Source organism: Anopheles arabiensis, chromosome 3, assembly GCF_016920715.1.
Source record: "Anopheles arabiensis isolate DONGOLA chromosome 3, AaraD3, whole genome shotgun sequence".
NCBI lineage: Eukaryota > Metazoa > Arthropoda > Insecta > Diptera > Culicidae > Anopheles > Anopheles arabiensis.
In genome coordinates, this window is record NC_053518.1 from 63,672,152 (window position 1) to 63,686,587 (window position 14,436).

Sequence of the window (14,436 nt, forward strand, 5' to 3'; positions counted from 1 at the left end):
CATCTTGAACGGATCTGTATACAATATAGTGAGCACAGCCCTGCAAAATGATCCCATCAACGGGTAAGATCGACCGACTGCTGGTGGAACTGCGGCCCCGGCTACAGTGTGCCAACTTCTTCATCTCCTTCCCGCGCAAGTTTGTCGACATTGAGTCGACCACCATCGAGCTGGCCACCGATCGGATCACGATCGTGATGAAGGGCGAGCGCGAACGGTACGAAATCCGTACCGGCGACTACTTCCAGCTGCACACGCAAACGCTCAGCTCGCTCGTAATTAAAAATCGATACATTTGCTTCCGCGTAAACACCAACGAGAGTGTGTTCGGGTCCGAGCGATTATCCACCGGTCAGGAAATGCCGGGAAGCGACCAGCACGAAGAAAACTTCCGATTAGCTTGCAAAGTGCAGCCAGGCCAAAGGTACCGAGTGCTTTGCAGTAATTGTGCCGGACCGCTTCAACAGTCGGCCGACCCGGCCGGTGATCCTGACACTTCGTTCCAGCGCGTACTGGAGTTACCGTCGGAGCAGCTCGATACGGACGATTGGTTCTGTCATCGGCATGATCATCAGCCGTCCGAAGGCGCACCGGAACCTTGCCACGGGCGACAACAGGGAGAACCATCTTCCCAGCTTTCGACAAAGTTTGAACCCCAACCGGGCGATCTGTTCTACGGCACATTCTACGCCCTGCTGCACCGGAACGTTTTGCAGCGCGTCCACGTTCGCAACGATCGCTTCGTGTACTGCAAGCGCTGCCTGCAGTATCTTGGATCGACGCGAAAAAATCGCACCTCGGTTAAGCTTTGGTATGAAAATGTACGCTTTCAACCGTCAGAGCGATCGGCGATACCGCTATCCTTGTTCCGCACAGACGATGCGCTGGAACTGTTTCACCATCTCGTGCGCAAGACGGTACGGGAGTTTAACTTCGTCACCCATCTCGGTCTCCCGCCATCGATAAAGCTTCTGTTTGAGCTGCGCCGTCCTGGGATGCAAGGTGACGTGTTCTATCTGCTGATGCAAATCATGGACTGTCAGCTAAGCGTGTTTCGGGCGAAACAAAAACGTACCGGATCCGGTTCGTCCGAATCCTGCTCGGATGATGTGGACGATTGTAGAGCTGATGGGAAGGAGGACATAGCGGAAAATGTGGCGCTTGAACGGGTCGATCTGAAGAAAATCGAGCATCAGGATGAAGCCAACCACGACGACGATGAAGGTGATGATGATGATGATGATGTATTTATTGACAACTCTTACCGGAAGCATACGATCAAACTGGAACGACACCGGGCAATGAAGCTGATGTATCAGTACGAAAAGTACGACGAGCAGCCGCTGTTCGTGTTCTGGCGGGAGGACAGCAATGTGGTGAATCTGGAACTGTCCGAGCCAATGTTCAGTGCGGCGATTCGGTACCTGGACGCAAATTCGAGCTACGTGCCGGAATGTTACCGGGTGAATCTAGGATTTAGCATGAGCTATTTGGACATTCAGTAGATAACCATGTACAGGCAGGCCCCGGAAGGAGGAGCAAAGGCAGCAAAATAACTAGAACGCTTGGAACCAAAATCCGTTGGCTGTCGGTTTCTGTCGGAACCTTGATGGGATTTAAAAAATAAATGTTAATATACGTAGAATTTGAAGTGAAGGTTGAAGACTGAAGGAGAAAGTTGGCTCAAGAAATGAGAAATTTTGTCTGCAAATAACCTTCGGTGGACGGCATACGGGTGCTGCTGCTCATACGACAGACCTTGAAGCAGTTATGTCTCGTGATAAGTAATTGATTAAACATTCCAACCAATACCAGTTAAGACATTTGCTTCTGCAAGATTAGAAGATAGGTACGTTTCTTATCAGTCAAGCATCCTTGAGGATTAGACAAACGTTGACGACACATCACGATGGTTGAAGAATTTTGCATATTTTGAGTCAAATTTTTATGTTTTAAATTTTGCGAATAATTGTTTGATGAATTATACATTTTACGAGTTCGTTTGATAATTTTGTAGAATTTAATGCCCTGAACCAGTTATCATTCCAAATTCACCATATTGTCATACGCAAGCCAAGCTTAAGTCTTCACTCCGCTACCATAAACGCAACTTACCTGCCCGAATCAGCTTCGGCAAAAGTCATCAACAACGCACCCCTTGGGGTTGGGGAGGGGATGAGAGGTGATACCGCGTTGGAAGTTTGGAAAAGCGGGGAGGAGGAAATCTTCGCTCACCGCTTGTTCGCTGCTGCTTCGCAATCCCGTGTGTCGGTCCGTGTAGTGCGTGAGACTGGGCTGCTTGCTGTTGAATAATCGTACCCATCGTCGAAACACCGTAAGGTCGACCGCTACACACTTTCTCCGCAGATAACGGGGTCCCACTTTGGTAGACGGAAGTGCCACGGGTTACTATAGCAGCAAACATGGAGGTAAGTCTGGTTTTTCGTGATGTGTTCGGTAGTACGAAACGTCGTGTAATTCGGGGCGCTTTATTTTTTTCATTTGTTTGCCTGGTTTATAGATCGAATTTTTGGACGCCAAATCGTCGAAATCGCTGGGCAAGTGTCGCGTGTCGGGCGACACCACACTGCAAGCGCTCAAGACGGAGGTGCAAAAGCTGAAGCCTGCCCTGACCGTGCACCGCCAGTCGCTCCGGCTGGAACCGCGCGGCAAGCCGCCAAAGGAAAGCGAAACGCTGAAATCGCTCAATGTCGCGGCCGGCGGCAAAATCTACGTGCGCGATCTCGGCCCACAAATCAGCTGGAAGGGCGTCTTCCTGGCGGAGTACGCAGGGCCAATCTTTGTTTATATGCTCTTCTACCAGCGCCCTTCGTTCATCTACTCAAATGCGGACAATCCGATGAGTCTTACCGCCAAGTAAGTAATACGACTGGGAAGGTGCCGAACCGGACAAGGCAGGGCAAAATGCAAATGGGGCGGCAGCTTGAGGTGGGCTTTTCGGAGCATTCTCTCTGTAACCGCAGTTGCAAATCCAAATGGTGTGGTGAAAGGAGGGAAGAAAAAAAAGCGCCCGCTCGCTGTTACTTAATCGCTATCAAGAAGAAGTGGTTCGAAGTCCACGCGTCGTCGTGGCGGGGTACGATAATGAAACTGCTGCACGGGTCGTTAATGAATGTACATACATTGCCCTTCCCGTGGGCCAGGTAGGCGATACAGTTGATATGGCAAAACACATTCATTGAACCATGCGCTTAAGTCATACGAAATTCGTGGTCGATTTTCTACTACTGCCGAATCATTTTGGATCTTTCTATTTGCTGTTTAAAACGGCAGACAAAAAATAGAAAGTTTTGTCCAAAACATGCCCCCAAAATAACAAAGTAGGCCTACATCTCTTGAAACGAGACAAGTTTGTGTCGTTCGTTTCGGCATTGCCCTTGAGTTAGAAACAGAGTTTTCAGTCTCCAAACTGAAGGTATTTTTTTGTGCGTGCAACCTGCTCCACCATCCGTGCCTTAGTGCGTCATGGACGCTTATTTGAACGATCAAGCGGGACGAAACATAAAAAAGCGCATAGGACACCTGCGCTTGCCGTCACGTCGTACGGCAAGCAAATATAATTTACCAATCATTCAAAAGCTTCTCCAATCCCTCCCAGCGCACAACAACCATTTGAATGCAGCATGTTCGTTCTCTACTGCGGTGTGCGTGTGCTTGTGTGACGCAAGCAAAGCGTGGTTACTGTGAACGGTTTGTTTTTGCTATTGGCAAGTTCAAGGGCAGAACACGCTTTGCCGGCTCGCGTTCCTTTTTATGTGTACGGGCAGACATCAGCGATCACCGCTTTTGGTCCTAGATGCTGGATAAGAGGGAAATTATTATTATATTATTATTTATTGGTTAATCTTCAACGAGCCATATGGCCTAATTAGGGAACAGTACAAAAAACATAGCAAAATCAAGATTTGTATCACAGTTCACTGTGGCCACGGCAGAAGCCGGAGACGTTCCTTGAATCATTGCATTGAAATGTTAAAGTCAAAGAAATCTGAAAAAGTGTTGAATACAGCCGACATACGGAACATAGGGTCTGACCGGCCAGCGCTGGAGCGAGGCTGTAGAGTCTTTCTAGACCTAAGAGGTCGGTATGGTGCGTAGATATCGATGCGTTGCAACAAAGGCGATGAGTCGATAGAGCCATTTAGCAAACCAGTGATGACTGGTCTTTGGATTTCAAGTCATGTTTTATGGATAAGCGCATGTCCAACGAAATAGATTTTTTTATGTTATCAAGGTTTTCGGCTTATTATTCATTACAAAACTCTTGCTATAACAAGCTATTTGTGGGAATAAAAATGTTTTTTTAATTACAAATTAAAAAGATAGAATCGTTTCACAAAATTAAATCTCTCTGTATGCAGATATGATCCTATTGTGGATCAAATAATAGATCAAGTCATTGTAAATTAATGAAACAATCAGGCAAAAAATAAGGCAAACGTAAGATAGCAGAAAATGTACCTACCGTTTCATGTTTTATTACAGAAGACTGCTCACTGCTAGGTATATTATAGAGTTATTTATAGATATATTGTTTTCACTTAACATGAACTTTTACAAAATTAATCAATATTCTGCCATTCGAATTTTCAAAATATTCCTTTAAGTCACATTTCTCAATCAAGTTTACAATTAACATCCCCCAATGCTTTCACACTTACCTCTAGAATTGCGGCTGCATGCTGGGTGGGACATTACACTAAGCGTCTTCTGGAGACACTTTTTGTGCACCGTTTCTCCCATGCGACGATGCCCCTGAGGAATCTGTTCAAAAACTGTTCGTACTACTGGGCGTTCGCTGGCTACGTGGCCTATCACGTAAACCATCCGCTGTTCACGGAACCTTCCCCCGCCCTGGTGTATGCTGGGTTGGCCACCTTTGTGGTAAGTGGTTATTCTCATTTTCTGGCCAATAGGTTAGTTGCTCATAGTTTAAAATTCTTTTCCCACAGGTAAGCGAGCTGGGCAACTTTTCCATCCATATTCTGCTGCGGAACTTGCGACCGGCAGGCTCGAACGTGAGGAAAATCCCCGTCCCGGATGCCAATCCACTCACGCAGTTGTTCAAGTGAGTGAAGAGCGCCGCATCACCACTACCCGATAAGCTTCCAATAATTTAATCTTCTTTTGTTTGTGCCGCTTTGATTTTTAGCTTCGTCTCGTGCCCGAACTACACGTACGAGTTCTTCTCGTGGGTCGGCTACACCCTGATGACGTCCTGCATTCCGGCCGGTTTGTTCGCGGCCGCCGGCATGTACCAGATGACCGTGTGGGCCCTCGGCAAGCACCGCAACTACAAGAAAGAGTTCAAAGACTATCCGAAGAGCCGCAAAGCTATCCTTCCGTTTGTGCTCTAAGTTAATGGGCGATGGTTTACTAATTTACGAAGAACCAAAACAAAGAACAAACATAAGACAAAGCAGAGTCCGGGGTTAGAGAGAAAGAGAGAGAGATTACGTTTTGGTATTTTTCTACATTAAGCAAAGGGAGTGGGAATACGTTTTGAGCTATTAATTTAATGTTTGCCGTTTACTTATTAAACATAGCTGTTTCTTTGTTTGTTTTCTGCGGTTGAGGTAACATTTCCCTGCTCAGATGGAAAATTGTCACATTTATAAGATTTAGACGTTCACATATTTCTTATAATTTTTTTTTTTGTAAAATCATTCACGAAAGACAGCAACCAACCAAACACGTTTTCTTGGGCGTTTATTAGGATTTCAAATATGAATAGCTTTTTGATTTACTGGTAATTGTTTGCAGTCACAAGATGAAGTGTGGTCATATCCCTTCGCAACAGCATTCCTGGAGCCGCATTTATAAATTGCCTTAACGAAACATACTCAAGTTGAAACACATGGAACGTTCATTCCTTCGATCACATCGTTTTGGCAGAACTGTTTGGTGGAATATGACAAAAGGGCGGCATTGACAACACTTCACAGAAGTAGACCTATATTCAATAAGAGGAAATGCAAAGCAGTGACAAAATAAATACATTAAAGAATACAAAACAATACATATTCTTTTCGCAATTCAAATCCAACTCCAAAGAAAAAGGGCCATTAGTTGCTGAAAAAGCTGTACTCGTTTTATTATTCACAAGATATATCGGGTTAGTAATATATCCACACTTATGGTCGGATTAGCACACGTTCGTTCAAAAAAAGCATATAATTTCTTCTGGTCTATCGCTAATTCTTTCTCCTCAGCAAAAACAATACTTCCGTGTACAGTTGATTCGAAAGTGTTAATTAAATGCAATGCTCATTCTTAAAGCGGATCCGCTTCTCCTCTTTCATTCTTTCCCTATCGCTCGGTAAAGGACATTGAAATTAAAATATTACACTAGTTAATATATAAGACCTTTGCACACAACGCCACACAAAAATAATACTTAAAAATTTACATACAGCGACACTCCGCTCATGGCGACGCTACGTATATTCGATGACAAAAGATCTCGCTGTCTAATGCAGAATGGGGAGCAAAAATCAAGTACTTCGCAAATAGACAACTATCTAACATATCCTTCTGAACTAAATGTAAGAGAACAAGTCAACTGTAAAAAAAGGAACGCCTCCTCTAACAGCTAGTGACGTGGCTGGCACCCCAAGCTTTCAACAATGCCAATGTTTTGTTTAAATGGGCACACCATTCATCTCGCTCTTCCTTTGAATCGGCGGAAAGCAAATATCTGTGGGACGCAAAAAAAATCCATTCCATTAGTTACTAAACCCCTAAAAAGTGATCATTTTGTAAGTATAAACCATACCTTTCGATAGTAGTTTTGCCGTGGCGAACGATTTTCAACGATTCCACATCGTCATCCCGTGCCGGACGCGGAAACTCCAACAACAGCGTGTTCAGGCGCGAACAGATGTCACGCGGCGCAACGCCAACCCGCTGCGTACTGCAGCCCTGCAGATCGATGCTACCGATCGGTGCTTTCCGCTTCTCATCGTCCGGATACTTCCAGTAGTTGATCGTGTGGCGCTGCAACCGACACCACCGCCGATGCCAGGCGCCCAGCCCCGACACGTCCTCGTACATCGTCAAAAAGCCATGGTAGTCCACCGTTACCGCGAGCTCACAGTTTACGCGCATATTGACGGTCCCATCGAGCGGGCTGGCACAGCCGGAGATAGGATTCAGCGTCCAGCTCGTGCGTTGGATCTCTTTCAGCGAAAAGATGATGAATCCGTACTGTGTGAGCGAAGGCGACCGGACGGCTTGCGGACCGGCCGGCGACTGTACCGGTGGCATGATGAGGCGCGAATTGCTCTTCAAGCCTTTTGGTGTGTGCAGCAGCTTGCTCGAGCCACTGCCAGTTTTCTTTTTACCCAGTGCAATGTGGTACTTAATCTCATGAGGCAGTACTTCGCGACTAGCGGGCATGCCGTAGATTTCCATCGTTATCTAAATCAGATTCAAATTCGAATAGAAAATAAAGCATTACGAAAGAGCTTTCGCCTCTATGTGACCTTCAATTTACCTTAAAATCAGCAAACACATTGCTCAGCTGTAGCACATCGGGAAAACGGACCGATAGCAGCCCCGGCAGTGTCGGTGCCGTCTGTGTGGCCAACACAGTTTCATTGTACTTCAGCAGACACACCAAATTATGACCATTGATCTGATCCGTCGCCAGCTTGCGCATGTACTCCTGCTTAAGCGGCAACGTAATTTCCTTCACAGTTAAACGGCCCTTCTCGGTTGGAGCACCCGGCGGTCGCAGGCAGCCCTCAACGCGCAGCCGTTGTACTTCGTCCAAAATGGCCTGTCGACGGTGTGCTTAAGCGAGGAAAGAAAATATTGTTTAATATGCAGAATAAGAATCAGAATTTTCTGCTTTTTTAAAAACTTACTTGCAACGAGCAGATGACGTTCACCTTCGGCCGACTCGGTGGAGCCAGAAAACTCAATCGTGGCCGCACATAGGTTAAGCGCTTGGCTAGCTTGGGCTATGATCGTTTGCTGCTTGCATACTTCGTCCAGCAGTTTCTTCACCTTTTCCTGGACCAAAAATTCACCCTCCTCCGTACCGGTGGAGGTAGACTCAGCCGTGCTGGATACGTCCTCCTCCTCATCCGAATCATCCGCGGTGGTAGAATCAACCGTTCCGGCTCTAGGCGAGGAGTTGGTTGCTGCCATTTTCGTCGACACCGGCGTACGTGGAACCTTCCGTGGGGTCATCGAGTTTTGCTGTTGCTGACGTCGGTAGAAGCTAACGGTGTGGACCAACGTGACCATATCGTCGTCATCTTTCGAAGGCTTAACTTGAAGCTCCGACCGCACCGGGCTACTGTAGTCTACGGTACCAACTTGGCTCTTGCGTGGCGTACCCGACTTACGCTTGTTAGCACCACTTTTGGGATCCTTTGCCGACTCTTCCTCGTTGATAGTGGCGCAACGATCGCGCCCCGAGTGCTTCTGGTAGGAGAAACTGTTGGACGACACTGAAGACTTTCGCTAAATCGGCATTAAAGAAAGAGGAAAAATAGTTCATATAAAAAAGCAAATACATTTGAGCGTTTAACAGTTACAACAAGTAATAAAGACAGCTTTTAACGTTTTCATTGATGGAAATATTAAAGTGTTATCCCATAGAACCAGATCACTCAAGCATTTACCACAGATCGAAGAGGAGCGCCACAGATTATGTTAGAACAATTTAAAAACATTCATTTCATAAATTGGTAAATATATTATACTTTGTTAAATACACGTTCCAACCACAGCACATACAAAACAATCATGCAATAGGATCGATTAGTATATTAGTTAAACGTCCACAGCACCAAACCCGCACAGCACAAGCAGATTGCTAGATGTTTAGTTTCTTACGGGTGTATCAAACGCTTCACTGTCTTCTTCCTCCTCTTCCTCGTCAACCAAAGCTTCCTCGAGGCAGGCATCGATCAGGTCACTGTCTTCGAGCGGATCCGTGCCATCGCTGGCACCGGAACGATCCAGGCTGAAAGACACACCCTTCGGGGCCTGCGCCTGGGCAACTTCTTCCTGTTGCTACAAATTTCAAAAAAGTACGATATAAAACTTCGCAACGCGGTAAAACGGCGGGAGAATTTTCGACTGGCAGAGGATCATTTGTTCATTGTTTCTTTGAAGAAGTAATCGAAGATATTATTACAAGGGAAGTTTGCTAGTTATAAATCAAAACTCAAAACACAACAAAACAAAAACTTATGAGTGCATTTGCAAAAAAACAATCCTACATTCTAAATACTTAGTAATCAGGGAGAGCTTTGTGACTTACGTTCCATTCTTGACTTTGGCGACGACCACGACTAGTGCGACGATCGTTCAGCTTGACGGCTTGTAGAATTTCGCGCCCCAAGCTCACGTTGGCAATGTTGGCCTCTTCATCATCGTCCGAGTACATAAAGCTGTGAAAAGGTGTTGGTAAATAAAAACCAAATATTATTTAAAACCCGTTGAATTGTGGTAACAACGATATTTCAAATTTCTCAAAACTTGAAAGCATGATAAATGAAGCTTAACATTGAAATGAGAAAATGGTTGATGAGTTTATGAAAATGGTGGTTATTAATTTATTATTTATGCAATTATGACACAAGCTGCTTTGGTTTAGTGATGAATATCATTTAAGGGTGAAACTTACATTTAATGTTTATATATTTAATTTGATGTTTTTCCTGCTTAAACTTCAACAATATGAATAATCACCTGTATTTATTCATTTTTAACCAGATAGATTTCATAGAGATTTCTATAATATAAATGCATAATATTTCGATTATTATTATTATTTCATAACGAAATAATGAAGCATGGCATGAACTTCCATCCAGGCAATATCTTTATGTAATGCTTTGATTTCCATGATTTTTGCATTATTTTCTAACAAAATTTCGCGAAACAATCAAAAATTAAATGTGAACAAAATGGACTATGATGAAACTAACTTGAAAATGATTTTCTATGAAAAATAATTGTGAAAATGATAGTAGAAAAGGAAAGAGAAATAAAACCAGCTAACCCGTATGAAATGATGTGAAAAGACAATAAAAAAAAAAAAAACAAGTTTAAAAACACATAAACCCCCACACCAAATAAGGGTTCAGGTTAAATGTTAGCGCAGCAAAAACACTGCAAAAGATCAACAATGAGTTCCCACCTGTCGTCATCCTCATCCACCTCGTACTGATGCCGTTCGTTATCTTCCTCTTCGTCATACTCTTCCTCCTCATCGGCCAACTCCCGTTCGCCGTCTTGGACCTCACTGTAACAGGTGCGGTAGGCACGCTCTGACCCTTCCGAACCGGATACGGTAGCAGTGGTGTAATCATCACCCACCGCACCCTCGTCACCCGATTCGGTGGCCGTCGTTTCGATGTCACTCAGTGCCGGATACATTCGCCCATCCTTGGCCGCCGGTCCAACACGGATCCGCTTCACATCGTCCAGAGCGGCCATCACATCCGCACTATCGTTAGTACCGTCTTGAGGAGAAAAGAACAGTCGAGGAAATTTACTCTAAAATATTTAAAAAAAAACTTCTGTTTGCGTACCACTGCGCCGTTTCGCTGGCGGTCCACCATGAACGTTGTTTCCTTCCGCCGAGTGCTTCGATTGTTTCCGACCACTACCCGTCAGATAACCCTCCGGTGGCATCGGCGGTGCAGATGGAATCGGTTGCGTTTCGTACTCGATCGTATCCGACGACATGTCGGCCGGTTTGGTGAACCGGTTTAGCAGCATTTCCATCTCCTGTTGGCGCATACGACGGATCTCTTCCGATATTTCCGACTGCGAAATCGTGCTCGTGTCCGACATGAGGGCCTCCACCGTGTTACGGATGGCGGAACCGGTCGCTTTCGTTTCCACTTTCGGTGCCGCTTTGTCATGATCAACCTTCGGTTTGCTCTGCGGTGAAGCAGGTGCAACCGCTCTGTTGCTCGCTGCTTGCTGGGTGATACTCCCAAATCCAGACCCCTGAATGGCAGCACAGGACATCGGTCCCGATCCGGACGAGCCCGACTTGCCCCCCTCCTTCTGTCCCGTGATCTGCCGAATCGAAGGGCTAATACCGAATGCAGCCTTCGGCACCAGTGCAGCTCCCTTGTTCTTCTCGAAAATGGCCATGCGCTCTTTAAGTGACATTTCAGCGGGATCTTTCTGGCCCGGTTTCAGGATGGATTGGCGCCGTCCGGACGATTTTTCAAACATTGCAGCACGCCCGGAAACGAGACCTCCGGCAGGTTTCGGTGCACCAACCGCAACTTTCTTCGGCTGGGAAGAAGAAGAAGAAACAGGGGCCGATTTCTTGACCGCATCAGCCTGATCAGCCTGGGTGGTGTTCCGCTCGCGAGAGGTAGAACTCACGGCCGAGGCCGTTACCGGAGCACGATAGGTGTCCGTTTTTTGGCCATTCTTGTCTTCCTTGTAGTCGTAAACCAACTTCGAGGTGGTGGATTCCCGTCGCTGGAAGCCTTGCGACTCGAGCGTGTCCATTACCTTTTGATCCCACTTAAGAGATTTGGTTTGGGCCGGTTTACCTGCCGCTCCTGATGATGGCTCGCCACCACCATTGCTACCCGTCTTCTGGGTGGCTGTTAGTATCGATTTCGGAGGATTTGGTGCAGGGTACTTTTTCGGAGTTGCACCTGTACCTGGTGCCGAGGAGCCTGAGGCACCAGTCCTAGCTTCTCCTGCACGCTTCGGACTTTGCTGTCGGGTGCTACTGCTGCTGATAGGCGATTTCCGTTCCCTACCCGGCACGATCGTCTCACGATGATGCGTAATGTCGGGATGCGACGTATCGTCTTCCCAATTGTTTATCGAATCGGCCAACATTGCCAATTTCGCGAGCTTCGGTTTCGGCTTATTACTACTCTGCTTCACGTCCTCATGAAACCGACCCTCGGTCCGGTGCACCGGAGAGGACAGATCCTGCGTCTCCGAGTACAGCGTGCCAAGCCGCTGCAGCTGGTTACGGCTCTGATCGCGGATCACGCTTTTCGCTTCGGCACTGTTCTCCTTTTCGCCCTCGAGCGCACGCACAATGTTATGTTCCCATTGCTTCTTAACACTTCCATCGTTCTCCAGCTCCTTCACGCCCAGATCGACCTGCAGATTGGCGCTCGTGGTGATGTTTATTTCCAGTGCCAAATCACAATTGTCCTGCCCGCCGATGTCGACCGTCGTCGTACGCTCACCGTCCGTAGCCGTTCGCGTGGAAACGGTCGTTGTAGGAGGCGGTGGTTTCGGTGCGGAATGCTTCTTCGTCACCGACTTTTTCTTGGGCGATGCTCCCGCTGCGCCCCCCTGCTGGTCCGCTTCGTAGTTAAACTCCGAGAGCGGAAACTTGGAGGTGTTCGTGATGCCAAGCGCGGCCGCACGCTTTTCCGCACGTTCAAGTATGTTCTGAAAGAAGCCACCGAAATAGGGCACATTAACTCACAGGAGCTCATCGCCGCTTGGACGCCACATCCAGTTGTTAAAACACATCCGTTCAGTCAGCTTACCTGAGTGAAAGGATCCATTATTGCATTTCCCAACAAAACAACACTTTTACACCAAAATATATAAATAACACTGTGTGAATTCGCTTTTTGCACTACCTTTTCACTGGGGTTTCACAAAAATTCCAACAATTTACGCCGTTTTCAGCAGCACCACAGCGGAACCGATGTTGCTTGCTTTGTTCTGGGTACGCGTCTAGGGCAAGCTGTTGAGGTTTGAAAATTGCAACGGTTCATCGCCCGCTTCGGCAGAAAACGGTCTCTGTCAAAACAAGCCGTTGAAACAAAACTTATCGTTTTGGTGTCATTTGAAAACGATAAGTTTAAACGTACGTGCAGAGCGATCAAAAAATATTTTGGAAAAAAACAATTTTTATGTTTAGAGCATAGTGTACGTTGCATTCATTGTTCTCTATTTCATGTTTATTTGCTCAATAAAAGTTAATAAACGATTAAAAAAAAGGTCGTAGATATTCCAAATTTTTCAAGATCTCCAAAAATGCTGCACGTGTACACGCGGCTGTATCTCGTCTTCACAAACGTCACTGTCAATGACCGCCACACACCAACACAAACAAAGCGAACCGTCACATTTCTATGTAGGTCGATCATCTGGCGCGCTGCAACGTGAATTTCATCATCTTTCGCTATCCGTCGGCTGGAAGGGATAAAGTGGTTCAAAGCTTCACCCTACCTGCGGTGCTATCCCCACGTGGACACTATTCGCCGGCAACAAACGGAACGTGCAATTGATCAGGTGCGTACGATTGTGCGAGGAAGCTTAGTTAAGGCTCGCACCTATACTGCACGAACAGAACTATCCTCGTGATGTAACGCATCATCATCATCTGCTCGGTGCAAGGTGTGTGTGTGACCTTGAACTTAGAAGCAAAAGATAGTGGCAGGATGGGGATGGGTGAAAGTAGTAGCTAAGGACGGTGGAGGGGAATTGTGGTCGTCCCCACTGCTGATGGACTCGAGTGGGGCTATAAATTAATGTACCACCATGAATGCTCTCTTTATCTCTGTACCAGGATGAGCGGTAAGGTTCCATCGTTCGACGAGACCCACTCGGATAAACTTGCCCGCAAGGCCCGGGAGTCCCCTTTCATGCCGATCGGTATAGCCGGACTGGTGGCGGTGTGTGCGATCGGTGCATACAAGTACAAGCACCGAGGGGCTATGTCCACGTCCGTGTTCCTGATGCAGCTGCGAGTGGCCGCCCAAGGCACGGTGGTCGCCGCCCTATCTATAGGTCTCGGCTACACGATGGCCAACGAATACATCTTCAACAAAAAAGACGACTAACAAGGAGGCTTTTAGGATACTCAAAGAAGTAAGTATGCGGTGCCAGAGGATTCTCTTGTGCTAACATTAATTCTCATGTAATTGTTTTACTTTCTTCTCCTCCAAACAGGTGTAAATAAGTATTAATGAATAGAGCAAGACACTATTTATTCTCCGTTGAGTCCCCACCAGGCCAAAATCAATCCCTTTATATTAAACTTAACGCATCCCCTCCCAAAAAATTAACGACGCCTACTATTTTCTAGTGCAAGGCACAAGAGAACACTGTGATTGATAAGAAGTTATCGCGATGACAAACGATGCGCAAACGTACGAATTGGGTGAATGCGTAAGATTCGTGAATCGGTTCGCACTTGGATGCACTTGGATTGGTTTATCTCATTTAGTGTATACTGAAAAGATTATCTATCAGTGTTACATTCTTCTAATTATGATAGGTAGCCTCAATCTCCCTATCTTTCGGACTAGTTTACTCAAAAATTGAAGCAAAAATATCAACAATAGTTTTTAGTTATGGCATTATTGGAATGAAGTGGTATAGTTAAAATGAATGCTTAATACAGAAACGAATATAAACGTGTATTGTACCAAGTGCATAAAA

The 14,436-nt window shown here is 46.2% G+C and overlaps 4 protein-coding genes across 5 annotated transcripts; 3 read left to right on the top strand and 1 right to left on the bottom strand.

Annotated features, from left to right (window-relative positions):
- The first annotated feature begins 27 nt into the window (after positions 1-27).
- On the top strand, positions 28-1,651 carry LOC120903291. The gene has a single exon (XM_040312612.1). It carries the CDS (start codon positions 48-50, stop codon positions 1,503-1,505), a length of 1,458 nt encoding a protein of 485 aa, XP_040168546.1. The 5' UTR covers positions 28-47; the 3' UTR covers positions 1,506-1,651.
- A 527-nt stretch (positions 1,652-2,178) lies between these two features.
- Positions 2,179-6,040, top strand: LOC120903293 (probable very-long-chain enoyl-CoA reductase art-1). The gene is made up of 5 exons (XM_040312614.1): positions 2,179-2,429; positions 2,522-2,877; positions 4,689-4,905; positions 4,974-5,089; positions 5,174-6,040. Exons 1-5 carry the CDS (start codon positions 2,424-2,426, stop codon positions 5,376-5,378), a joined length of 900 nt encoding a protein of 299 aa, XP_040168548.1. The 5' UTR covers positions 2,179-2,423; the 3' UTR covers positions 5,379-6,040.
- Positions 6,041-6,090: 50 nt separating this feature from the next.
- LOC120903288 (anillin) lies at positions 6,091-13,077 on the bottom strand. 2 transcript variants are annotated; one of them, XM_040312606.1, is made up of 9 exons: positions 12,531-13,077; positions 10,575-12,429; positions 10,181-10,505; positions 9,299-9,428; positions 8,869-9,048; positions 7,890-8,493; positions 7,517-7,815; positions 6,797-7,440; positions 6,091-6,718 (listed from the first exon to the last, which is right to left on the bottom strand). In XM_040312606.1, the coding sequence occupies exons 1-9, from the start codon at positions 12,546-12,548 to the stop codon at positions 6,607-6,609; spliced, it is 4,167 nt and encodes a 1,388-aa protein (XP_040168540.1). In that variant the 5' UTR covers positions 12,549-13,077; the 3' UTR covers positions 6,091-6,606. The 2 variants fall into 2 exon arrangements, with proteins under 2 accessions (XP_040168540.1, XP_040168541.1); XM_040312607.1 differs by lacking the exon at positions 8,869-9,048.
- A 43-nt stretch (positions 13,078-13,120) lies between these two features.
- Positions 13,121-14,436, top strand: LOC120903294 (HIG1 domain family member 1A, mitochondrial-like). The gene is made up of 3 exons (XM_040312615.1): positions 13,121-13,284; positions 13,562-13,863; positions 13,945-14,436. The coding sequence occupies exon 2, from the start codon at positions 13,563-13,565 to the stop codon at positions 13,833-13,835; it is 273 nt and encodes a 90-aa protein (XP_040168549.1). The 5' UTR covers positions 13,121-13,284; position 13,562; the 3' UTR covers positions 13,836-13,863; positions 13,945-14,436.

Excerpts from the sequence above, each read along its gene's own strand:
- LOC120903291 (XM_040312612.1), top strand. The coding sequence starts at position 48 with ATGATCCCATCAACGGGTAAGATCGACCGACTGCTGGTGGAACTGCGG.
- LOC120903293 (XM_040312614.1), top strand. Across the intron at positions 4,906-4,973 it reads CTGGGTTGGCCACCTTTGTG|GTAAGCGAGCTGGGCAACTT; the intron begins GTAAGTGGTTAT and ends CTTTTCCCACAG. Across the intron at positions 5,090-5,173 it reads CCACTCACGCAGTTGTTCAA|CTTCGTCTCGTGCCCGAACT; the intron begins GTGAGTGAAGAG and ends TTTGATTTTTAG.
- LOC120903288 (XM_040312606.1), bottom strand. Across the intron at positions 9,049-9,298 it reads GCCAAAGTCAAGAATGGAAC|CAACAGGAAGAAGTTGCCCA; the intron begins GTAAGTCACAAA and ends TGAAATTTGTAG. Across the intron at positions 8,494-8,868 it reads GTGAAGCGTTTGATACACCC|CGAAAGTCTTCAGTGTCGTC; the intron begins GTAAGAAACTAA and ends ATGCCGATTTAG.
- LOC120903294 (XM_040312615.1), top strand. The coding sequence starts at position 13,563 with ATGAGCGGTAAGGTTCCATCGTTCGACGAGACCCACTCGGATAAACTT.